The 25845-nt window shown below is 41.4% G+C and overlaps 1 protein-coding gene across 13 annotated transcripts in view; it reads right to left on the bottom strand.

Annotated features, from left to right (window-relative positions):
* Positions 1 to 25845, bottom strand: part of KALRN (kalirin RhoGEF kinase) — a 548250-nt gene that overhangs the window by 110519 nt on the left and 411886 nt on the right. For 2 of the 13 annotated variants that reach the window (XM_054176498.1, XM_054176505.1), the window contains exon 1: positions 5860 to 5920. The exons of the other annotated variants lie outside the window; for them this stretch is intronic. In XM_054176498.1, coding sequence (XP_054032473.1) covers positions 5860 to 5904 — 45 coding nt within the window. In that variant the 5' untranslated portion in view covers positions 5905 to 5920. Of the gene's footprint in view, positions 1 to 5859; positions 5921 to 25845 lie in introns of those variants that run through there. 13 annotated transcript variants of the gene reach the window in all.

Genomic DNA, 25845 nt, shown 5'->3' with positions numbered 1-25845 from the left:
AATTACATTTGATAGATAGTCTCTCCAATGGACAGCCACAATCAGCTCCCAGCACCGTTTTGAGCAGCACACAAGGCTGATGGGATGATCTGCCTTCCCCTGTCTTAGCCCAGCCCAGATCCAGTGATGCCTGTTCACTGCAAACCTTCTGCTGATGTTCACTTCCAGGTGCTCTGGATTGTCCTGAAGCACAAACACCTTTGCAATGAAGACTGGGTATTGGAGGGCAGCACGGATGCCATGAAGTCACCATGGATACACAGAAGGCAGCCCAGCCTACAGAAATGCAAAAGCCTGCACTGATGCCTGGGAGCATTATAGCAAACCACAAGACTCAGGAATATTAGCTCCTCAAAATGGGTAGGATCTGAACACAGAAACCAAAACATGATGAAGGATTTAGAGTATCCCCTGATGGGGCTTTTGTCCAAATTGTTGAATTCACAGAACAGATGTTTTATATAAAATTTGCTTTATTTTTAATTGGAGAAGATTATTTGAAGCATGTCTAAGCCACATGGTCCTGTAAGTCTGACTGCCTTCTGCCACTGCTGGAGAGCTTAGCTTGGCAACCCTCTCCTTTTCCAAATAACTTGCTTTTTACCAATGTAATAGTTGCTATTTTTCTTTTTAATTGCAGGTCTCTATGTCTTGTTACTATAAACCAGGGCTTTAGGCCCAAAATTAACTCAAAGGTGGATTTGGATAACTTGCTTTAAATGTTTTTCATAGGGAAATGTAGACCTGAATGACAGAAAAGTCATTGGAAGGAATGATAACAGTGAGAGGTGTTCATCTCCAGGCTGCCAAAGGAAGACCTGGCACCAGCAGATCTATTTTCCTGCTCCCTTTTACCCTTGCAGGTGCCACACTTCAGAGAGGGAATTTTCAGAGGGATTTAGTACAAACTAGAGAATCCAGGGCATATTATGATATGACTGTTAGGTTGTTCTGAGTGCCAGGAAGGCTTCAGGCTGAAAGAATGTGTGACAGCTGAGGGCATTGCTCTGCCCTAGAAGCACAGTGGCTACATGGCTGGGCTCAGTGCCACTTGGCCATCCAGTGCCTACTTCTGTTCCACCCAACACAGTTCATGAATTTTAATAATGCTTTTGGTAAATTTAAATCACACTTTAGAGAGGCTGGGGCTGCCATGGAAACTCTGGATGGTGTCTGGGTGAGGTGGTTGCAGTTAGTCTGATAGCAGTCAGAGGCAGCCAGGCAACCCCAGAGACCCTTCTCCCTCTCTCCCAAGCATTCTCTAATGCTTGTAGTTTACTGGTTGTTATATTGAAGTCTCATCCTAATGATATGCTCCTATCAATCACTACATAAAATTAGGCTATTGCTGCTGCAAGTAGGCTGCATAGGTGAACACTGCTTGAAGCACTGTCCAAAACTGGTCCATGCCCTTACCCTCAGTCAGTGGCAAAAGGATCTTGAGGGAGGTGATTACTTGTGTTTGAGTCCTCCCTTTGCTTGCCTTGCCCACTGCACCCTCTGAGCCTTTTCAGCATTGCTGCATGATCTTCAACCATCACGATGGGTTGCAGCTTCAGCCCTAATGGCTAAATCCTGGGGCTTTCATTCTCCTCTCCATAATACTGCTATTTACTTGAGGTGACCTCATTTGCCAAGTGATGTAACAGGGTGCACGATGGAGCCTGGCACGTCTAAGCAGATGTTTTCAGTGGACACAGAAACAGCATTATGAAGTAAAACTATTGCTTAAAACCTGTACAGTGTGAGGGATTACAATGGCCTCTAGGCAGATCAGCTTACCTAAAATAGCATTGAAAGGCCCTTGGCTGCAGTCATATGCTTCCCTTTGTAAAACGAAAGACCGTTGCTTGTACTACTGCAATGTGACTCCCAAAGGAACTGGCAGCTGAAGGTTTTAAATTTTATCATTCTTGGCCTCTCTGCTTAACAGAGTCAACTGGACCATACAGAGAGGACACTCCTCCTCCCATAAAATGTTCTTCTTTAACTATAATAACAAAAATTGGCTACATGCCCTTTTTGTGCGTGTGTGTTTTGTTTTCGTTTCTTACAAGGTAGTAAATTGTATTTCAAACAAGAATACAAATCCAAAGAGTTTGAGGGTTCATCTGACTTGCTTTGTTTCAACTGAAATGTTCATTGACTTTTTCATTTACATTTGCCATCATATCACATTATCAGGGAGGGCTAAATATGGGTCATTGAAATCCAGAACAAACAAGTAAAAGACTGAGAAGCCTGAAAGAACTTGCTATGTTCATTGATCAAAGCATGAGCTGAATAATAAGGTCTATTGATAAGCACATTCTCAGCTCCTGCTTAACTTCTCTCACTGAAGACACTTCAGATGAAATACCCGGGCCTGTGCAATCACTGTTACATGTAAATCGTTCCCAGATGAATATGTTCATTTCTGTTCTTGCTAGACTCAGTTCAATCAATACAGAGGCCTCAGTTTTCAAACATAGATGTCTGTGTTTGCCAACAACACTCATGCACGTGTTCTTTTGTCTTCTAAAATGCTTCTCATTTGCACACAACACATACAGAGAAAGGTGATAAGACCTGTACTTGAAACATTCTTAGGGGGGTTGACAAAGCAAAATGCAAGGGTCCAGGATAAGCAAAAAACGTTGGTAGTCAAGTGTAAAATTTCCAGTGTCAGATCCAAGTACACTTCAAGTTTGACATTACCATATTCAGTGAGTCTTTAAAGCCATGCAGAGGATGTGTTCAGGGCTGCTCAATTAAAGAGTTTCAGCAGGGGATTTCAGACACAGGGAGAGACAGAGGCTGAAGTCAGTGAAGTTCAGTGTGAATTTAACATTTACTTCCTTTGGGTTTCTTTTGAAAATCCTACGCTAAATCTCAATCTTATCCTTATGTAAAGATATATGCTCAAAGGAATGACTTTTGGGGTTTCTGCTAGTAACTGGGGAAATAATGATAAGCTCTGTAAGAAATCCTGCTGCAAAAAGACAGTGAATTCATAGAATTTGGCAGTGGGTTTGACTTGCTTTGTTTCAGCTGAAATAGCAAAGGATCTTTTGGCATCATAGATACCCACGCACAGCACTAGAGATACAGTAAAAGCACAGGGCTGTGGCAGAGCTAGGGCTGCGGGGACAGAGAAGAGATCACAAAAGAAGGGCATGGAGGTGGACAAAGGAAGATGGTAAATACCAGCAGTGGTAGCTAACCAGGTTGATAAACAGCCCTCTGTGCTGACCCATGCTTATAATGAAACCAAGCAATTCCCATACATACTTTTAAGTTTGCCAGCCTGCACAGCAGAGAACCTTAGAGTCAAGAAAGGATTAACCATTGCTGCACCCTTCTTAAACTCCATTTACACCCACAGCCTAAAATCCATACATCATTGTACAGCATTTACATTATATTAACTGCACCTAGCTCAACAGCCAACAAGATACTTCTTTGGCTAAATATGTCCTTTTCCAGTCACAGAATTGTGCTGCTTTAGTAAATCCCATTTCACTAATTCATTGTTTCTTCATCTATGCTGTAAGATCATTGGCAAAAGCATCTGTTTCCTTTCATAATATGTGAGCATATTTTAGAAGAGAACTATAATGATAAATAATAAGTAAGCAATTTCCTCTATCCCAGGCAAGACAGTAGCAGAGCTGTCTGTCCAAATCTCATTATCCCCTACCCAGTCTAAGGGGAAACTGCTGAAATGCTCTGGTTGCCTGAATGGGTCCTAAGTGGAGGGAAAACATGCTCGAACTACAAGAGAATGAACTTTGCCTTTACTGTATGAAAAGGGGGTTCACTGTTGCATCACTACACATTACACTACAATTATGAGCTTGTGGCTCTTTCAATGATAGCTTTCTGGGGAAAAAAAAGATGAAAACTCGATGTAAAACATCTTTCTTTCCTTCTCAGTGTTCGCACGCAAGGCCTTACCAAGCACTGGCCCTATTGAGAGCATATACAGAACTTATCACACTGTTTCCTTCTTCCTGATTCCCCTTTCTGTCTCCACAGCAAGAAAGGGACTCTTTATCATGCTGCTCTGTATTGTCCCATAACTAATGTCTGGATTGATCCAAGGTGCAGATAAATGAATTTGCCTCTCTCCTATATCAAAAGTATTGTTGTCAGTAAGATGCACCATTGAGGGAGGGAGAAAAAGCAAACAGAGTTTAAAAGTCCCTGCAGAAAACAGAGGAAATAGGGGGAAACGGTGTTCAGGGGCAGGCTCATTCTTGGCAAACAAGGCAGAGGCTTTTGGCCGGCACCATACCACTGCTCAGCTGCAGCAGCAAGCTGTCTGCTCCCCTCCTGCACTGAGAAGCTTCTGGGCTCCCCAGGGACAGCCTGCCCTACTGCCCTGCTCCTGCTGGTGAAGCTGGGCTGCTTGCAACCAAAGGCAGAAGCAGCAGAGGACAGTTGTGGTTCCCATACCCTGAGAGGTGGGCTGCAGCTGTTGAGGATGAAGAGCATGAGATGTGGCTGTCCTCTGAGACAGGCCTTTTCCTTGGGGTTGCAGGTAACCTGCTTTCAATGTCACATGATGGAGAGGGTAAGTATCAAAATGGCCAAATTCAGATTTTTTCCAAAATATTCTGGAGTTTGCTGGTCTTTAAAAGTGCAAAGTGCTCTGTCAGCTTGAGTAGGCCAGCCTTTCCAACAATTTTCCAGCTAGATGGGTTTTGAGAAGAGGATATGACTGCAAAAACAAAAAAAACCCCAAACCAAACCCAAAAAAGGGATGTTTGTTGGCCACATTTTTTCCTCTTTTGCAAAAAAGTCCCTAGATTGCATGATTTGAAGAAAGAATTTGCAACAGAAAGCTGGAAATAAAAGAAGTAGAGGGACAAATCCTAACAAATATCTCTTACATGCTTCCCCTTGAACTTAGAGAGTTTGATGCAAGACACACGAACTGTAGGTCTAATTCAGAAGGGCATCCACACCTACACACAAGGTCAGTAACAATCAACAGGACTTAAATGGTAAATTGTGTTCTTTTGTGAGTCAGGACTGATGTGAGTACTTGCAATCAGGACAAAACAAGAAGCAGTCCATAAAAATGGAGCATTTAAGTAAGTGGCAAGACCCTTTGATGACATTATTCTGCAGTATCTGCACAGAGTGGGATCCTATTTTGTGTCTGGAGAGAGGGATGTGGGTCACTGAGAAATAAATAAAACCTTAGTTCTGATCCTCAGCCTCTGTTTATTCTCTCTGCATTACACCAAGACTTTCCAACTCAGAATCACAGAATAGTATAGGCTGGAAAAGACCTTTGAGATCATCAAGTCCAACCATGACTTACTCCACATTAGCTTTAGACAGCTAGCCCAGCTTGAATAAGCAGATCTGGTCCTTCAGATTTATTTCTCTCTTTGACTGTTAAAGATACAGATTTGCAAGCAAATTATCAGACCTTGCAACTAAGGTAAATTTGTTCTAACAGTGTCACCTAGGGAGACAAAAACTTTGCTACAAAGACCACAGTCACATCTCATAGGTATCAAAGATGAAGGCAAAAGGAGCACCTTCAGAACCAGACCATGCATTTTGCTATTTCTATTTCCCTATCAGTGGCAGTGAGAACTCTTTGTTTCAAAAGTCTCTTCTTTCAAGAATGTCATAAAGTTTTTTTCCTTGTCTTCCAGCTGCAAAGTCCCCCAATAAAAGTAAATCATGCTACAGGGACTTTAGATAATATAAAATACCTTTCTTTCAGGCTGCAAACGCCAGTAGGGAGTTAAAAAAAAAATAATAAAAGATTATATGTAGTGGAGAGCATGTTTTCCAAACTGAAGCCAAAGAGAATTATAGTTCTTTGTAGATGTTTCTAGGGTATTTACACGTACTCACCACAGTGACAATAGTTCTAATGTAGCTAAACCTCATTTCTTTCATATGAAGGACAATTTCAACTTCTACAGGAGAAAAGAGATATGTTTATCACTCAGTTTTATTTTTTTACCTCCTTTAAGCTTGGCAGACATTTTACATAATCTGTCTCTGTTAAGATGCCATGGGTTATCAGCTGAACAATAATTCATTGGTTATTGGGAAAATTACAATCCCAGATGGTTCTCGCTTACAAAAATGTCTGGGACTTGCTGGTTCCATTATATACTTTTCCCCCCTTACTCTTACAGTAAATTTCAGTTACATTGGGTGACTTAATTTCCCTTTTCTGATCACCCTATGTCATCCACTCTGCAACCCACTGAAGTCTGAACCATTATCCATAATGATTGCACAGATTTTTCTTCTCCTCTTACAAACTACGCGGTAGAAAATACTCAGTTTCACGCACATTGTTTAGCAATAACAAGGACAAGCTTTAATTTATTGGAATTATGTGTCATAATAACCAGTAAATGCAACTAATGTAAATTCATGGTTTAGCCATGGTAACAGTAACTGCACCAGCTATTGACATAGTTCAATTCTTTAACTGATTCAAAGCCTTCTGCAAACACATCATCTGTGGTTTTGCTAATAAACACGAGCAGTCCAGCAAAAATTAACTGCTTTCCCTGCTAACACATTATTCGTGTGAAGAGAAGTGAGCTTATGTTTTAAAAGAACTAAAAAAAATGGGAAGTTAGTCGCACAAGCAGTACTGAAATGAAAAGTAATCTAACCTCACTTCACATAAAAGAAAATGTATCAATCAATCAATCAACAGTGCTTGTTTCCAGCATCAAAGCATTACTGGAAAAACTGGCAAGAAAGCAGTAATTCTAGCAATGGGCTAAGCTTATTGTTATACCTCTACAGTTACAGATGTGGCATAATAAATACAGGTTTGCTTTTCCTTTTTCATAGCACTGATTCTGAAAAGATCCTTTAGTAAATGCAGCAAGATCTTTACTCTCAAGCAAAGGAAACACCCTGAAGGCATCTAGTGCTCTTCTTTTGAGGTACAAGGCTACTCTCACCACCCTCTAAAAGGATTCCCAAAATAGGAGGGTTTGTAGAATGGCATTGCTCGAGCAAATGACTTTTATCTGGGTTTCTTCATGAGTGATAGCTCCAGCACCACCTGCTCACCTGCTATAGCTCAGAAAAACTGCCCTGGGATTTGAATAACCCTTTCTAAACCTTCCTCCAAACATGTTTAGAACTGGAGATGGAAAATGTAAAAGCCAACATACCTTCCTCTCTGGCAGTTCAACAGGTGTGTGCTGTATTAACTAACCCTGTCTCAGCGCCACTGCCACCTTGACGTCATTGTTACTGGGTTGACAAAAGGTTTCCATGACAAACGAGAAAACTGATCTGTTATCTCCCCTTTGGAGGAAACTAAAATGCCCTCTCTCCCATATTCTGCTAGAACCACCCATCTTGTTTTTGGCATGTAGCACAGTGGCTGTGTTTTTGTGATTGATTTTGATTTCTCTCTGCTCTGGACACGAGAAGCCAAGCTGTTTGTTGTTTTCCCCCTAACTTAAAATAGAGGGTGTCACCTTCATTCCACTGTGATCCCACCCACCTCACCCACAGCACAATCTTCTATGCAGGCATGTTGACTACCATGCTAAAAAAGAGAACAGATAACACTGAAGGAGAACAGACTTTGAAGCAATGAACAAAAACACTGTTAAGACATTTGATTCTCTTCTTGGCTATAATTTATTACCTCTACTAGCAGGCATGGCCCATAATAGTTAGCAGATGTTTGAAACATCTCGTTGTGAACTTAGCCTAAGATTAAAAAGAGGTTCTGTAGTGTTTAAAAAGCAGCTGCAGAACAAAATAAGCTTGTCTTCCTAATGTGACAGAAATGTTCATCCTAGCCTTAAACAAAGAGGATAGCTTTATTTTCTGTATGTACCGAGGAAGCTACATTTCCATGCACAGGCACCCACACATTACAAATTTTATGTATGTCTAATTTGTAGCAATCAACATGAAATAACCCCATTGGAAAAGGCTGGCCCAGATGCCTGAATGCTTCTTAGGCTATTGCTACAATATAGCTCAGGCCTACAGCTCATCAGGAGCAGAAGGCTGGACTAGTTCAATGGCAGGTTAGTAAATCCACAGGTTCAAATGTATTTATTCTTATCATTGCTGCTTTCACTGTATCAAGGGAGTACCTAGCAGTCCTCAGAGGTGCTCATGGCATGGATATGGAAACAAAATCAAAGGAGTAATACTGCATTTCACTACAGCTGTGCATCCCTACCAGCATTACTCCCATGCTGGAGCCAGCAGGGATTTTACCCTCTGCAGAAACGCAGATTCACCCTTTAGTTAAGCACTGTGGCCTGATGCTAAATTCAGTCTCATGGGCATGGTCGCTGCAAACCCTCTAGGCCTACTGATTCCCTTACCCCTAGAGTTCCTACAATGATTAAACTGCTGCCAAAGGCTAGCTGAAACAGATGGCTAAGCTGCTGATTTGAGGAAGTTAACATATAAACAGCTAATTTAAAAAAACAGGTACAGGTCTCAGAATGAATTATTGTTCCCTTAGAGATTGCATGTATTTCTTCTTTGCTTGGCAGTGTGGACACCTCATGAGTTTTTCATTAATTCCTTGTACTTGCAGGTTTCTCAGTGGGCACAGAGATCCTACGTGGCAAACAGCCCTGATATGAAACAGATTTTGAAGGCCCTGTAGTGAACAAAGATGGCCCCAGCCTTTATGTGCCTGGTTTGAGTTAATATTTTTATACCCTTAGAACACAGGAGATTTTTTTCCTAAGCTAGGATTTTCCTAGTACACATGTTTCTTCTGCTTTTAGTAACATAAGGTTGCAATACACTGCCCTCAAACAGATGTGATTTTGGAGTCTGTCCTGAGGGGTACAACTCACCTTCAGAGGGAGGCAAACTCCAAACTGACCGTTTACTGCTGTCTTTGGGGGAGACAAAATGCCTTCCTTAGGTTCCTGTTAAGTTCATTTTAAATCCTGCTGCATGACAGCTGGTTATAACTAACATGGCATGTAATAGCAGAGATGTTATTACTGAATATGAACACAGCTAACACTTTTGCAAATATAATCAACATATTTAATTCATCCTCCCAGTGAGGTTCACAGCTCTCAAGAGCTTCAAACTAGTGCGGGATGCAGAAACACACTTAACCTCAAACCCGTGCTAACTCTATTCCTGGTGAGCAGAGCACAGCATATGCTTAACATTAGAGGCATATGCTTAGTGGTGTCAGGAAACAAGGCCTGGTTTACGATTCGGCACAAGCAATTTGCAGCTCTGTTCATCTTCCTTACAACCAGGAATGTGCCCACAAAATTACAGCAGGCCGGTGGCAGGAAACGGAGCACCGGTCTCATCAAGGGGGCCATTAGGCTGAATGAGCATGGCACACAGCACCAGCCCAGGATAAGCCAACCTGCTCCAGCCCCAGTCAATATGTTCACTTTACAACCAGAGAAGGGGGGAAGGAAAACCACCATAGCTAATTAAACACCTTAGCTATTTAGCATAAAGAGACTATATGCAGGAGCGATACCCACAGATGTTTTTACTACAGATTGGCAGTAACTCCACCAGTCCCAGCAGGTGTCAACACTCCCGACTCAGAGAACACTCCTGACTCAAAGAACACATCACCTTGCATATATTTTTTATTTAATTACCATAATTTTCAGAAATTTGCTCCGTGGTGCTCACAGCAGAGTCATTAATCTTCAGTACTCTCTTTGAGCAACAATTTCAACTTTTATGAGCCTGGAGCCCTGCTCTTAAGCGGTGGCTGTATTGTCTCAGCACTGGATTTTATGCAAGGCAGTTGTCATAGCAACATGATTGTTAGAGGAGAACCCAAACAATAATTGAGCATCAAAGAACTGTAAGTGTAGGGAAAATTCAGAACTAGGCTTCTTATTAGAGCTACAGACTGTCCAAACTGCAGATTTTAAAGCTTAGGAAGACTGCATAGTATTATAAGCTCTCTTGAGGATGGCTGTATTCCAGTAGTGCATTATCACTGATCTCTTCCCATTATAATCCATCCATTTCAATGAAAATGACATGTTTGTGGGGCAGTGGAAAAGCAGTCTGAAAAGGAACAATTGCACATCTCTGCTTTTAGCAATGAAAAGAGAGAGAAGAGGAAGGGATAAAAAGGTTATAATCAAAACTATCTTTCAATAGCAAGATTGGCTGTTGTAAAAATAATAATGGTCTTGGCTAGCTGCTTGTTGTGAAATAATGAACCTTCTGCACCTTATAATATTATTGCAGGCATTCTATAGAGCACCCTAATAAAAATGGATGGCTAACTAAATGAGAAAAGGCTGCTGCATTGTTTTATGAGGCAATAATCCAGTTCCAGAACACATAAATCGTAAACTCCAAACCAAAGAGTTTATACCAAAAACACAACACAACTTCATTGTTATTGTTACCCTGTTGCTCTTGTATATGCTGCTACACATGTGTTTTCAAAACAATTAAAATCTGAAAGAGTTAGCAACAGAGCAGCCATAATTACATCTCTGGGGTGCTGAGTGGCCCAAACTGTTAGGAACTTTCATATAAGGAAGGTGCTTTTTAATGTTCACATGGATTGGTTTGCTGCTTAAAGATGGGAACATACTGATATGGAAGGCAAAATAACCTAACAGAAGGCCACTGCCTGTGCCAGATGATAGTGGTTTTAACTCCAACTGTGCTTCTTGTTCAGTGTTTAACTTGGGCTGCTTCACTGTCCTATATCCCTTCTGTGTCTTGGAAACAGAGATAGTGGCAGTCATCTTTTCATGAGACGGAGGACAAGCTTGCATTTGAACTCATGGGTATTTTTTTTTGCAAGTAATGCACACTTTGGATTAGCATATTTCTAGCAAAGCAAAAGCCACCACAACTTTTGTGAAATCACCAGTCTCCTCTACACCACTGCTAACCCCTGAACCAACAAGAGGGGCTGATACTCCTCTCTCCATGACAATGCATGTCTTAGGGGTTGTCCTGTTAACTGTGCCAATCTGACCAAGCCATTTGGATCAGCAGGCTTTCTTGTTCTGGACTGCTCACCTGACTGCAGGCATGAGTGGCTTTTTTTTTCCCCCTCAGAATTTCATGGATAACTAGTAGTTCCCATGGAGCACAACCTATGCAGGCCAGCTTCCCACAGATCTGGGTTTATGTGGTCACCATCCAGCCACAATGTAAGCTTTTTCTGAAGGTCTGAGGCATCTATTAGGTCTCTCAGCCATCTGGATTCTCTAGTAACATGTGAGTCCATAAGTACACATGCTCATACTACTGCCTTTCTCTAATTAGAATACATAGAATAAACCAGGTTGGAAGAGACCTTCAAGATCATCACGTCCAACCCATCAACCAATCCAACACCATCTAAACAACTAACCCATGGCACCAAGCACCCCATGAAGTCTTCTCCTGAAAACCTCCAATGATGGCGACTCCACCACCTCCCCAGGCAGCCCATTCTAATGTGCAATCACTCTCTCTGTATAGAACTTTTTCCTAACAGCCAGCCTGAACCTCCCCTGGTGCAGCCTGAGACTGTGTCCTCTAAATTATTATAATTAATAATAATAATTAGAGCATCTTCTGTCTCCCTCCCTGTCCTTACAGTGATCTTCTCAGAAATTATCTATCAGAGCAGAAGCTTCTGTCAATTTGCTTGAAATTTGTCCAATAAGTACAAAAGTATTAGAGGGCAGAGCACACACAGATGTGGGAAACATGAAATAAAACCCTGTTTCCATGGAAAATTAAGTTAAAACCTTTCTCCTATCACAATGGTAAGAACAAATCAGTTTAGGATTTCTCTACAAGCTTTCCTGCCCTGTAATAATTCTGTTTACACCTGCCAACTAGCCAGGTTTCAATCCATTTAATACATGGCATGTGCATTTTCTGTTGTCCTGCTTTGCTAATAATACCATGCAGCCCCCAAAAGCCTATCATTGAGATAATAATTCCTCAATTATCTGAATTATAACCTCATAAAGAAAAAAATTAAAACCAAGCCAGTTTAATTTTATTTTCTATAAACAGGTGCTAACTGGCATTAGTCACATGAACCAGATTTAATCCATTGTTAACTCATGCCCTTTACTTGCAGGTTCATTGTTACTGCTGGGAGTCAGTATACCAGGTTCCCAATTCAGCTGTACTAACTAAAAGTGAGATGCAGCAGATTTTGAGAAGTGCATCAAGTCTTCATCAAGTCAACTCTTCATGAAGTCACAGGTGAAGTGCAATGCTTTGACATTTATGAATCCTCTTACTGGTTTCATTTTTAGGTTAAATGCAACTTCCAAATGTTTTTCAGGATCTTTTGTATTATTTGCATTTCATGCAGGAACACAATCCCTACTCTAGGTGATCCTGCTCTGGCAAGGGGGGTTGGACTAGATGATCTTTTGAGGACCCTTCCAAGCTCTAACATTCTGTGGTTCTGTGCTTACTACATCCTTAGAAACTGCATCAGTTTTGACTTAATCTTCTAGATTAAGAGACTCTGCTTGAAGAGAAATTGGAAAGCAGCTCCGTAACAGCCATGCTAATGGACCTTGGTTTTGACACAGGTCTGTTGTCCCATTCAGTCTGGACAGGACTAAATGGTCCCATTACATTATTATCTCTAAAAGCTGTCTTGCCACAGAGGTCAAGGATCACCCATGTCTGACAGCTGAACTCTGCTTTAATGTTGGCCCTGAACCCTAGAGACTGAAAATGATTCACGATGGGTATAATCTAGTTGCTCAAGTGTGGGTGCATGTCTGTTTGCTTTCACACTGCAGGCATGTTTTGTCAATGCTTCATTTTTCTGTGATACACTAGAAACAACCTGCACAGGCTACAGGATGGGACAACTATCAGTGATTGCTCAGCACAAATCATTTAAGGCTCTTTTTATAGCTTCAGGATAAGTGACTTCCACTTAGACCCTGCTATAGCTCTTCCACTGCCTATGAGGCAACACAGTCTGTGGTATGTTGGCTTGCTTTATTGCATCAGTTTCTGATTCAGTAGTCTTTGGCTTTATTGTAACCAGTTGTACGTGTTTTTAGGCAATGCTTCTAGCCCAATCTACATTTTCTGCTTCTGCAGCTATAATGAAGTATGATCTTGGACAGTTTGGCATGTGATTAATAGCTGCTCATGCTTTGTCAGTTTTAGCATATGCTAATTTGGTTAACAAGGTGCTAAGTGCTCCAGGTGTTACAAATGTGTTGTAAAATCAAAAGCTCTGCTGTCAGATGGATTCATTACTCGTGGTCCCTAATTTCCTTGCAATAAGCCTGCTCCAAAAGACAACCATTTTTCCTACTCTTCGGTGAAAGACATGAGCACAACATCACAAAATGCATCTTTAAGTGGTACCATTTGATTTCTAGAGAAGCAATCTGAGCCAGCAGGCTTGCTGGTATCTTTGGAGGGTGTCATTCCTTTTCAGCTGCAGCCTGACAATCGAGTCACAGTGGGTTACTTGCCATAGATTGCTCTCACCGGGCTCCTCTCAGGCAAGCAAGACACATTCGGCCACCTGAGCATAGCTAGTCTCCCAGAGGGCTGTGGATCTGGTGGAGCTTTGCTCATGCCTCTGCTCTGTGAGGGACTCCCATCCACTGTTTGGGGCTGTTCCATATGCCCTCACTCCCTGCTCTTTTCCCCATCTCAGCCTCTGGGCTTTATTGCTGCTCCTATTATCCTGCTTCTCACCTTTCACTCTTCAGGCAAGATTCCTCATTCCCACCTCTTCCTACCCAATCACTCTGCATTACAGTGTTCCTGTCTGCAAAATACCAACCACAGTGGTCAGACCAAAGGGCTGTCATAAGTACCCTTTGCTCTCCTTTTCATAAGTAATCTCAGATGGAACATTCACATTACTGTTCAAGTCTACAGGTCAGACCAGAAAGTCAACATCACTTGTTCCCACTGCCCATTTTGCTGAAACATGCCAAATTTATCCACTGACATCAGAGGCAGGTTCACCTGATACCTTCTTTTCCTTCTGCTCTTCTCTGTTAGTAACACTCACATCTCTTGTCATTTCTGTGGAACTGAGCAACTCATTATTTACTGTCCTCCCTCTTCCTGTTCCTTTTCCTTTCTCATTATACACAAAAACCAAATTAGCAATGGTACTTAAGATGACATTGATTTCTGCTGCATTTGAAGTAAATAAAACAAGACAAAACTTTGACTTTGTGACCAAATAAAAGAAAACAATCCCTGCCTGCAGGTACAGCTGAGTCATGCTCAGCAGAGTACTGGGTCAGTCAGTTCATTCAGCCAAATCACTGAATGAAATTAAAACTAGACAGTGAGACTACAGCACTTCATCAGTGAACAAAGTTCCTGGCAGCAAAGAGGTTGAATCTTACAACCTAGATGTAGAAAGAAATGAAGGATAGGATTTTATTTTTTTTCTTGGAAAAACATAAAAAGGCAGATGGACTAAACCACTGCACACTATGCAGTAGATAGTGGAATAACACATGAATATGAGAGATCAGGTGAGGAAATGATCATCCACTCAAGAGTTTGTTTGCATAATAGTTAAATCACCCAAGGACACACTTCAGTGGAAGCTGAAGAGGAGTGCACAGAAAATGACTCACAGTATCACAATATCACTAAGATTGGAAGAGACCTCGAGGATCATCAAGTCCAACCTGTCTCCACAGACCTCATAACTAGACCATGGCACCAAGTGCCACGTCCAATCCCCTCCCGAACACCTCCAGGGACGGTGACTCCACCACCTCCCTGGGCAGCACATTCCAATGACGAACGACTCGCTTGGTGAAGAACTTGTTTCAAAGAAGAGCAGACTGTAAATGGTAGCAACGCTTTATGCTGTAGACACTCTTCAATGGAAACAGGTGTGACAGCAGGAAGGAAATGTTTAATTTTTGGATCTAAACCCAGGAGTTTTCCCTGCCTAGAAGATTAGTGTTGGCTTGAAGCCAGTATCAGGCTCATAAAACTTTCCAGTTTCAATCATAAAGGTTCAAAGCAATAAACTGCTTGAGAAGGGAAACAAATTCAGGTCAGTCCCCACACACTTAAAAGGGACACTGTTCCACCTGGACTTGTAACTCATTTCTAAAACTGGAGATGGGAACACATGGGTTTGATGGGCAGCTGAACTCAGACAGCTCATATGTGCACTTTTACACAACACATTTACATAAGAATAGAACAGAATAGAATAAACCAGGTTGGAAGAGACCTTCAAGATCATCGCATCCAACCCCTCAACCAATCCAACCCACCTAATCAACTAAACCATGGCACCAAGCACCCCATCAAGTCTCCTCCTGAACACCTCCAATGATGGTGACTCCACCACCTCCCTGGGCACCACATTCCAATGGGCAATCACTCTCTCTGCATAGAATTTCTTCCTAACATCCAACCTAAACCTCCCCTGGTGCAGCCTGAGACTGTGTCCTCTTGTTCTGGTACTGGCTGCCAGGGAGAAGAGACCAACATCTGCCTGTCTACAACCTCCCTTCAGGTAGTTGTAGAGAGCAATAAGGTCACCCCTGAGTCTCCTCTTCTCCAGGCAGTCAATGAAAAGAGAAAACATCTATTTTTCTGCCAGACAGCTCTGCCCACTCCCACATCAGAAACGTGCATCCCTCACACAGCTCCTGGAATAATCACTTTCACATTACAGCAGCTCATAATGCTGCCTCTAACAATGCATTAAAGTAATTTGGCACACCCACCACAGCCTAGCAAAGAAAGCACAAAAGGTTCCAACCTGACTGGCTGCAAAGGACAATAAATATATGCCCAGCATGGAGCTTATATTGTATTGAATCAAGGCTAGCATTCCCTCTCTCTACTGGCTGCCCATGAAGCAGTTTGGTCACCTACCCTGTGTGGTGAGTAGAGGGTGTGCAATTCAAGCCCCACATCCAGTTGCTGCTTCCAGTGAATTCTTCCATCCAGCTCAGCCACTACAGCCCCTGGAAAGCGCCAGTGGGCTATACAGGGGAAATGGCTGCATCTGGATAATCTAACATTCCTAACCCTTTTGGCTCCAGCAATTTAAAAGGAATGCTTGCAATTTATTTAATCCTAAAATCCTTTTTGTTGTAAGAGTTAATAGTCAGATAATGCTATGTATCACATTCCAAGCGTGGCGCCATAAATAAGAAAGCATTTAAATAAAAGGGTTTGCAGTAAATGTCCAAAGCCAGTTCCAAGATTTGGTTAATTAAAAAACAAACCAATGCATTAATCTCCACTGCTGTACATTTGGAAGACATGAAAAACAGATTCTAAGAGCACTGCAAGATGTTTTCTCATTTTTAAAAGAAAGAAGAAATAACATTAAATCAACTTTTTTAAAGGCTTCTCGTTCCTCTGCATGTTCTCACTCTTACAGCACATTTCATTTGTAATCTGGCATTCAGCCCCAGAAAGGATATTTTTCCCCCCCCAACTCAACAGAAAAAAATGCTTCCAGGAACCAAACAAGGATCTTGCTGACTTCTGGTTAAACTGTGCCTAGAGTTAAACCTAACTAGAGTTTGAATGATGAAAACAGGTAAGTTTGGCCTACTAAGTCAGAACTAAAGATGGTGAAGACAAGATGGACATGGATGACATTCTAATCGTAACACCATAAAGACACCAAGGAAATATGTGAACAAGTAAGGAGACAGCATGAAGTGGGATGGAAACAGAACCTCATACTGGGGTAGTAGTGAGCTCTGGTATCTCCCACCACTGCTCTGCAACCTGCCTTTCTTAGCCATAAAATGACTCCAACTGGTTTGCAGTAGACCAAGATCTATGAATATAGCATTTATCACAGACATGCCATGCAGCTGAAGACTATTTTGCATCTTGTCTGAATAGTTGTTAAAACAGAATTTACCATCAAAATAGAACAAACAGCAAGTGAGACTTCTCCTGCTAGTGATGATAATGGGAAAAAGGTAAAACTCTTCCTAATTCAGGACTCATTTAAAACCCACTAAACTGCTAATGGCTGCCATGATTTTATTTAATTTTCCTCAATCATAGAGATGCTGCCTTGGGACACTCAGAATTACTCCTTTATTGCCCCTCATCAAGCCTTTATCTTAAGGATTTAAAAATCACTTCTCTTTGCCAGATTTATTTTCTCATCTCCTGCACAAAGAAATTTAGCAAGAGAGACCCAATCTGTTGTGATTAAAAAGAAAAGCTAGGAAAGTGCTCTAGCTCTTGGGATGGTATTTTAGATCGTTTCCCATGGGGGGAATTATCTCCATTAATGGTGATTGCAAAATCCTTGTATGCTGGGACATTAGCTTCCCTTATGCTTGTTACCAAAATGAAAGAAGACAACTAAAATACTACAGAGCTGCTTTATAAAGCACTTATCCTATTAAGCTATTTAGCCTTAGGCTTTACATAGGGATGGGATGCCCAGAATCCTTTGGAGAATTTATCAGATATAACATTAAGAAATGCAAAGGAAAACCCTGCTGGTTAGGATCAGTTTTAGCAGTTGCTCTATTACTCCTATCACAAAAATGCCAGGTTCATGCATGTGAGTGGCCACCTTTCAGATCACTACCCTGGGAGGCACATCCTTCTAAAATGTTCTCCTGAAATGCAGCAGTGCTGCTCTTTCTCTTTCACAGCAACCATGAAGTGGGAACCAGCAGATGGAAAACAAGTTGTATATTTGTTTAGAAGACATCCGCTTTAGCCCAGCTCTTACTGAACTGTTTTTATTCATTTATCTCCCCCCTCACAGGGAAAGTGTTTTATTCAAAGGCTGGAGGCAAATCCTGCTGCTGCTAAAAGAAAACCCAAGCAGTCAATGGATTCTTAAAGGGCTGAATGGTATGAGATGCTTAGAGCCAGATATTCATCTGGTACACAGTGAGGTGGTTTCCTTAAACTGGTGAGGAAAAAAAACCCACCGTGACTTATATTTCATTCTGTTTTCTTTCCATTTCTTCAAATGACTTATCTTTTCTGTCTTGCATCTCTGATCCTAGCAGCTGCTTAACCCGGTGCAACAGCTCTCATCCCCTTCCTCCCAGTGTGCAGTACCACAGAACTAATTGCATTTCAGCTTCAACAATGTTATCTGTTTTGTGGAAACGAGCAGCCAAGTGCTCATAAATAACACATAGGCATCACACAATGAGAGGGTCATAAAGGGGCAACTGGATGAGCCTGAGAAAGAGTTGGTTTATAAAGTCCTTTCTCAGTCCTCAAATTTCTCTCCTAGAAAGCTTGAGGGGCAGAGGTTTCATAAAGGCAAAAGATACCAAAGGTTCTGGCGTGGCCAGCAGAACTTCAGGGTTGGAAGAGAGTTTGTGCAAAATAAATGGATGTAGCACTGAGACCAGGACCTCTGAAAAGATACAAAACCTCAAAGATTTCAAAAGGAAATCCACAAAAATCAACCCCTGAAAGTCTGGTTCACACCTCTATTATATATGCTCAGCCGCTCCAACAAAAGCCAGAAGATTGACTAATCACACCCCTCAGCCCCTAACGTGTACCCTACATTCAGCAGCTGTTTAAGCCAACACAAAGCAAGGAGAAAGCGTCCCCCGCCTGGGTCTGCTGCTACAGTGGTGAGTGGGTAGCAGAGACAAGGTGCTGTCCGTCTTGGAAGTGCCCCAGCACACAATGGCAGCCTGTGCAGTGGAGGATGTGCAGCACCTAGCTGTGGAGGCAAGGACCAGCCTGCTGAATGCCACTTTCCCCATTTCATCTGAAGCAACAGATACAGAACATGGCCTTTTGCCTTTGCAGGGAGAATCAGTTACATTTATAAACTAACTAAATAAATCTGCTCTCATTGCATTATCTGTAGCAAGCCTTGCCTTTGCAGGGAGAATCAGTTACATTTATAAACTAACTCAATAAATCTGCTCTCATTGTATTATCTGTAGCAAGCCAGATGTGTTTCAATTTACTTTCTTCTCTCTATATAAATGGCACACTTTCAATTGATGGTTTAACAACTCCAACTTCAATTTTAAAGGAACATCACATAGTTTGGTTAAGGAAAGTGTTTGTTCCCTTGGGCTAGACCCCCTGCTGTCCTTTTCTATTGACTTCTCAAGATCATACAATAAATATCAACACTGGAAAACTTTCAGAAGTAATAACACCAACTGAGGCCTGAGACCTGTGCAGCACAGCTGGTTTCCACCCCCAATTCTTCCTGCAGCCTCTGCAAGCTGAGAAGGCTCAGCACCTCGAGGGGTGGTGCCCTAAAGACATGACAACAAACCCAACTGACTCTTGTGAAAATAAATAACCACCAGCTGACACACAGCTTTTCTCCACAAGAGTGGAAAATACGCATGTGTGGTCCAGCCATGTTCTTCCAATAATTGTTTATTCACAAGTACAGTCAGGAAGTGATGCTGTAGTGTCAGGAAAATGAACCCTGGGAGAAAAAAAGGGGTTGTGGAGTTGTGCCATATGTTTCATGCCCCTCTGTTTCTTGTCCCCACACATTTGAGGAGTAAGAGTTTGATTTTGATTGTTGGTGGGTTTTAAATTAATGCAAGATCCAAACAGAAACATAAAGTTGGTCTGGAGAGCAGCAGCTTTGACTCTGGCTTGGGGGAAATTTAGGATGTCTGTCTCTCAGCTGTCGGTTGCCAACAGCAAGGCATGCATGTGGTTTACAAGGTGGGGAGAGTACTGTCTACAAGGCAGGGAGAGTACCTCCTGAGACAACCTGCAGCAGAAATAACTTGCCTCCAGAATAAATACTGCCTCGGATCACTGAAAACACTGTGAGTTTATGGACTAGCAGAAGCAATCAGGATGGTCCTTCCCATAAGTCAGAGCCTTTTCCTCCCTCTTTGACCAAGGGGTGAGAAGAGGTAAACTCTTATTGGGATCCAAGGGAAAACAATAGCAACACACTGTGTGGTGTGATCTCTTCTTCTGGTCCTCTCATGTCTAATGTCTCCATTTCTCACAGAAACTCATCTCCCTCATCTGCCTGTCCAGCTCCATGCTTCTCTATGGCTTGCCCTCTATGTTCCTCTGCCTCCTCCTGTTCTTATGATGATTTATGAACCTCCATACTCACAGCTGTACTCAACCAGGCAACACCAAGACTGAGGTGGAAGTGGCCTTGCTCAAAAATTTAAAATCAATTAACTCACTGTCTGTCTGTGCCCTTTTGCCCATAAGCACATACTGCCCCTTTTATGAGGCCATGCCACAAAGGCCTCTTCCACATGAGAATCTGTGGATGAGATTTGGTAGGTTTCATGTGCAGGTTTGTCTGAAGAAGCCCTTATCAGCACACAGAAAGCTGAAGAGAGGAACAGTACGAGCTGAGACAATGGGTTGTGAAGTTTTCCCAAGAACTGATCAGACAGTCCCCAGGACCTGAAAAATTCAGCACACCAAGAGTCAGCCAAATCTGGACAAGACCACCGGCACACACTAGTATCAACACCTGCTTGGTTGTATAACTCAGACTAGACCCAAGAAAGCAGTGCTGCTGCATGCATACACACAGACAAGTGACTGAAGAAAGGACCCTTCAGCAGAAGTTCTGAATGTCTAAAAGCTACTGAATACCAGTACAGCCCCCCACTGCTGAACTGAAAGTATTCTTACAAATACTATGATCTGTGTTTACTCGACTTGATCCCCTATATGAAGGGAAAGGGAATTCGCAACTGCTTCCCTTTGAACCCCTTCTGCACACACAGTTTTGTTTCCAGTACCAAACCTCTTGCTAATACTTGTTTTGAACTTGGATTATCTCAAATGTTCTCTAATGTCCTTGGTTAATGAGCAGTGCTGCTATAAGACCTGTTCTTAATGCTAGTTTCTGATCTCACTGAAACCTTTCCTCCTTTCTAGGCAATGATTCTGTGTTATCCCTACATGCCCTGTCTAGCTGGAACCATGCTGTTCCGAGGCTTTCTAAGTTTCTTGAACATACCTGGCACTTCACAGCTAGCAAGCAATAACCACATTAAAATGATGAATTCTAAAAGGAAAAAAATATTTATGCCAACAAGAAAACATATTGTTCCTCCAGAGGGATATATTTAATATTGTACAGCCAAATCAAACAAACACGCTGTAATCATCAGAATGAAACCTCAGAAACAACTCAGAACAACAGCACAGGATAAATAAATATGAACTCAAGTTCCTTGAGGAACAGGAGGTGAATGATCAGGTTTAGATGAGGAATAGCTTCTTGCTTAATGATAACATTGAAGGTGGAACTTGAGATTAAATTTAAAAATAAATGAAAATACTCTTCTTTAAAACGAGTTCTGAATCCTTTCTTTCTAAGCCTAGCACCATGACCTAGTGCCTGGCCTAAGAATGGCTACAGAGACAACTCGAGAATACTGATGGGACACTTCCTTTCTATTTGTGTCCTCATGTGGGGGAACCATACAATCTATTCACTTATAATTTAACCTTTTGTCCCTTCTGTCAACAGATAAATTTGAAAGACCAGCGTGACACTGAGCTAGGAGTATCTGTTTCATACCTTGAGCAGGTTTCTTTACAGAGTGGCACTCAAACCTTTCAGACTTGGCAAGTGCCAGTGTAATCTTATTAGATGTGACAAAAGAAGAGTCTGTGGGCTGAGGAATCACCTAGCACCTCACCAGTTTCACCAGCCAGTACTGTCATTCTATGCTGTGCAAAGAACAAAAGTGCAAAGGAATTGTTCATGAAGGGAAAGGGAAGGAATTAGCAAATAATTTACAGGGCAATGAATGTTAACTTTGACTAACAACAAGGAGGAAATGACCATTAAAGATTACAGTTCAGCTTGCACTCTCCTTAAAATGTATTTAGAAGAGAAAAGAATTCAGCCACTTGATCCCATACTATATGTATTTTTGTCTAACCATTACAGACAGAATCTTGCTGGAAAAAAAATACTTCATTTGACTAACATGAATCAGTTTTAACTGTTTCCCATTCAGTCAAAGATCAATTCCGATTTAGAAGCTTCTCTGCCGTTTGAAGTCCAACCCAGTTCCTAACGTAACAGAAATGGCAACAAATTTTTGATGTCTGATTCTTTGGAAATTGCAGCATATTTATAAAAGTGAAACAACAGCTGGTATCTCTTTGCAGCTGAAAACCAGAATATCCTTTAATTCTTCTGTGCAAATCAATAATTTATTTGAATTCCTCTATTTTAAACTCAGTCGGGTTGGTGATGTGTTTCAAAGTAAGATAGGGATTTTACTGCACTTCCTTCCTTCTTTTTCTGTTTTGATTGCATCAAACTAATCCACTCAAACATCCTCATAACTTAAACATCCTCTTTCTTCACAGCAGGCATCAAAACTTTGTGTGTGTGTGTGTGTGTTTGGTAATATAGATTTATTGATACGGTTTATTTCCTGTCATTTAATACCATAGTGTAGTTCACAGCTAAGTTTCAACCATAGTTACAAGGACAACATTCTGTACCTAAGCAGGATCATGTATTCTTCAGAAACCTCTTGTGATTGAGAGATACCACATTTGCAGTGAACTTAGGATACTTGTTATAGCAACTAGGATGACCTTTGACAGTGTGCCTTGCAGCTGTAAGGGAATGTGTTCATCAGCACACTAGTACAGAATCTGATTTTCACATTGCTTGTTGGAATACAAAGGAGATATCAAGTGGGCTGCCACAGAAATTGCATTTAAATACCCTTGCATGAATATGCTGCCCCTTGTTATTCATAGCTACAATGTTCTGAGGAAAGCTTCAGCCTGAGAGAATTCCATACATTTGTTTCATTACAGAGGGACTTGACATATTTTCCAATATTACTGATGTGCTTATTTTCCACCAGAAGTTGGTACTGGGTTGAAATGATCCAAGAATGAGGTTGAAAGCACACTGAATGCTGATCCTTAGTTCCTAAACAACAACATCTATGAAAATCAATAACAAATGTTCTTCCTGAAACAGATAGCATCAGAAATTAAAATTTACAAAAGAATGCACTTTATAAAAGAAGTGGAGCATACTTTATCTCCCCAGGGTGTAACTGCCAGTTATGCATGGAGGAAAACACTAAACAGAAATCTTTGGTGAGTCTTTTCCCCTAGAACTACATTTTCAGACACTTTGGATCTTTTCTCAGCATCTGATCACGCAACTGAATCTGGATTTATATCTGCAGCTACTTGTTGCTCCAAATAAAAAGACAGAAGAGGTGTTAAGAAAATATATGCTGCTTCTACGCTAGTCTGGAAATAAGCCTGTGAGTGCTGGCCCTATGCAGACCACTGGAGGACTGGCTTTTGTGTGGGGTCAGAGTTGTGTCCAAGCATTTTGAGAGCACAGATTCCACTAAAGTTTAATAGCACTGTCAGAAATCCCAGCTGAGACAATTAAGATGCATGGCTAATTCAATGTGTGCCTTTCATGAAGCTGTTTCCTGGGAATATTAGAGTTTCTATTTCCATGGACACTACAGGTGTTCCACATTTCCAGATATTCATTCATTTTTGATTATGAGAAGAAATCACAGGCTGATCCACAACCAACAAACTGATCATAGGCAGCTTGCTGTTTGGTTTGTGAGGGTTGTTTCATTTTGTTTGCTTCTTGATTGTTTGGTTTGGGATTTTTGATGGTTGGTTTGTTGTTAGGGTTTGGTTTTTTGGTTTGATTTTTTTTTTCCTTTCAGAGTGGCTAGGCACATTAGAAACCATTGCACTGGGGTTAAAACTTTTTTTTGATAGCATGTAATTAAAGATATGACAGCATTCATACTACTTTAAAGTGAGAAGGAAGAACCCCTTGCAAATCTTGAGCCTTTTTCTTTCCTTTGTTTTGGCTTTGTTACGTTTTCACGGGGATGAAGCCAGCGCTGTGTGAAACATTCAACTCTCTGGGAAATTTCTTGCTCAAACTCAACCACCAGCTGAAAAACAGGGAGCCTTTGGTAAAATTGATCCACTGCCATCATCTTTTAGGTAGCTTCAAGGGGAATTGTCCCACGATGCAGTAAAGTAAGAAGTGGATAGAGCTCCAGTAAATGCTTAGGACTTTCTCTAAAGTTCCCTGAGCAATTACTATGAAGTTTGCAAGAGCTTCCAACAAGTGTCATATTTTAACAACAGCTGATCATGTTTTACTTTGTTTTTCAAATGAGCAAATACACTTCTTCTGAGAGAAGTTGTTGAAACAAGACAGTCTTTAGTGCTACCTCTACCCACAGCTGCAGCAAATACTTGATGGCAACACCAGAAAGCAAATGTCCTTCCTCAACAGCATTTGCACCCTTGACACATCACTTCTGAGAGATAAACCTCTTGGTCATCTACTTGTTACATTTAGAAATGGGTGCCAGAAAAGACAGATAACACATAATTCAAGCCAGGATTAATCTTAGCTGAAAACCAAGGTTGGCAGGAATGGCTTTTTCCCTTGTTTTGAAGTCTGGTTCCAATCCAGGCACTACCAAAGTGCATTATTGCAAAAAGTTCTTAAAGGCCTTAGCATAGTCCTGGAAGATTTATGTTGTAGGCAGTGCCAGTCTTAATACCTACACTGAGAAGCTGGAGATCCTGCACTACAGCTGTTATAAATGAAGAACAACAGAAAAAAAGAGAGCTGTGCATTGTTTCTACTTGTAGATAACAGATGAGTACCTCTCTGTAAAGCTACAAGTCACAGCGACCAGTGTCCAGACATAAAAAGGCAATGTAAGACCTATCATCCAAGTCCCCAAACAGATTAAGTTATACCAAGGGAGAGCATAGGCCTAGCACTGACTCTCTGAGCAAGGGATGGTTCCAGCCATTAGGATCACATCTGGCATTCAAAGTTTTCTGTGAATGCCCATGCAACTTTGTGCAACAAGGCAAATAAGATGCATGTAGCATTTCAGTCCCAGGATGTCCTCACTTGGAAGTATAAAGATGGTGTTTAGTTCTTGACTATTTGAGTGCGATTCACCCCCAGAGCCTTGAGTATTTTTTCCAAAAGACTGAAAAGTCTCGGATGGAGACAGGTAAGTAGAGTCTTGCAATTCAAAAGCTGGAACATTTCATGATGCTGGCAGTGCTGCCCTCCTGATAAGAAACACAGGAAGCAAAGAAGTCCTTGCAGTTAGCGGGGGGCAGGGGGTGGGAAATAAAGCACCACAGCAATAATACTGAGAATGAATGATTAGAAACACAAGTTCATGTTAATGAAGGCATTGCCAGCAGATACAAACTGTCTTATTTTACCAGCTCCAAGTGTCACTTTGATGACCTCAGTTTCAGGGAACCATTTATAGTAAACAACCCCCCCAAAATACGTATCTACATGTTTCCCAAGGAAGAGATGAACTTACAGGGATCCTAATCAAGATTCAGAGCAAGAACTGAGTCAGTCTCCCAAAGCTTAAGGAAATTTTGAGAAACTATCATCAGAGAGAGATGTCAGCTCCTGGCTAAACAATTTATTTTCTTGGTAAGATAAAGATTGTGCTGCTACATGATGGTATCATGAAAAGACTTACAAACTATAGCTAGTGTACACACAAGAAGGCTGATTAAAGTGCCAAAATGTTTTATATCAGATTTTCCTTCGCTAGCTATCATGTTCTCTCTTTTCCACAGGTGAGGGCAGTAAGAGCTCAGTGTGACAACTGCACTAATGCTAGGCACCATCAGACCAACAGAAACAGATTTTCTGGGGTCCTACTTCACTCCTCTTTATCATATCTTCACAGGAAAAAAAAATATCACTTAACAGTCATTTCCTATTATATAAATTTAATTGTACTTGCCATACCATAATTCCTTATTTGCTATAAGGGAGCAGCACTCCAGACAGCACACTACCCAGTTTTGGCATATTGCTTGCCTGGACAGTATTGGTGCAGATTAACCACAACAACATTTACA

The sequence above is a fragment of the Dryobates pubescens genome, chromosome 2 (genome assembly GCF_014839835.1).
Source record: "Dryobates pubescens isolate bDryPub1 chromosome 2, bDryPub1.pri, whole genome shotgun sequence".
NCBI classification, from domain to species: Eukaryota; Metazoa; Chordata; class Aves; order Piciformes; family Picidae; genus Dryobates; species Dryobates pubescens.
The sequence above is the reverse complement of the archived record's forward strand: the minus strand, read 5'-3'. Positions and strand labels throughout refer to the sequence as shown.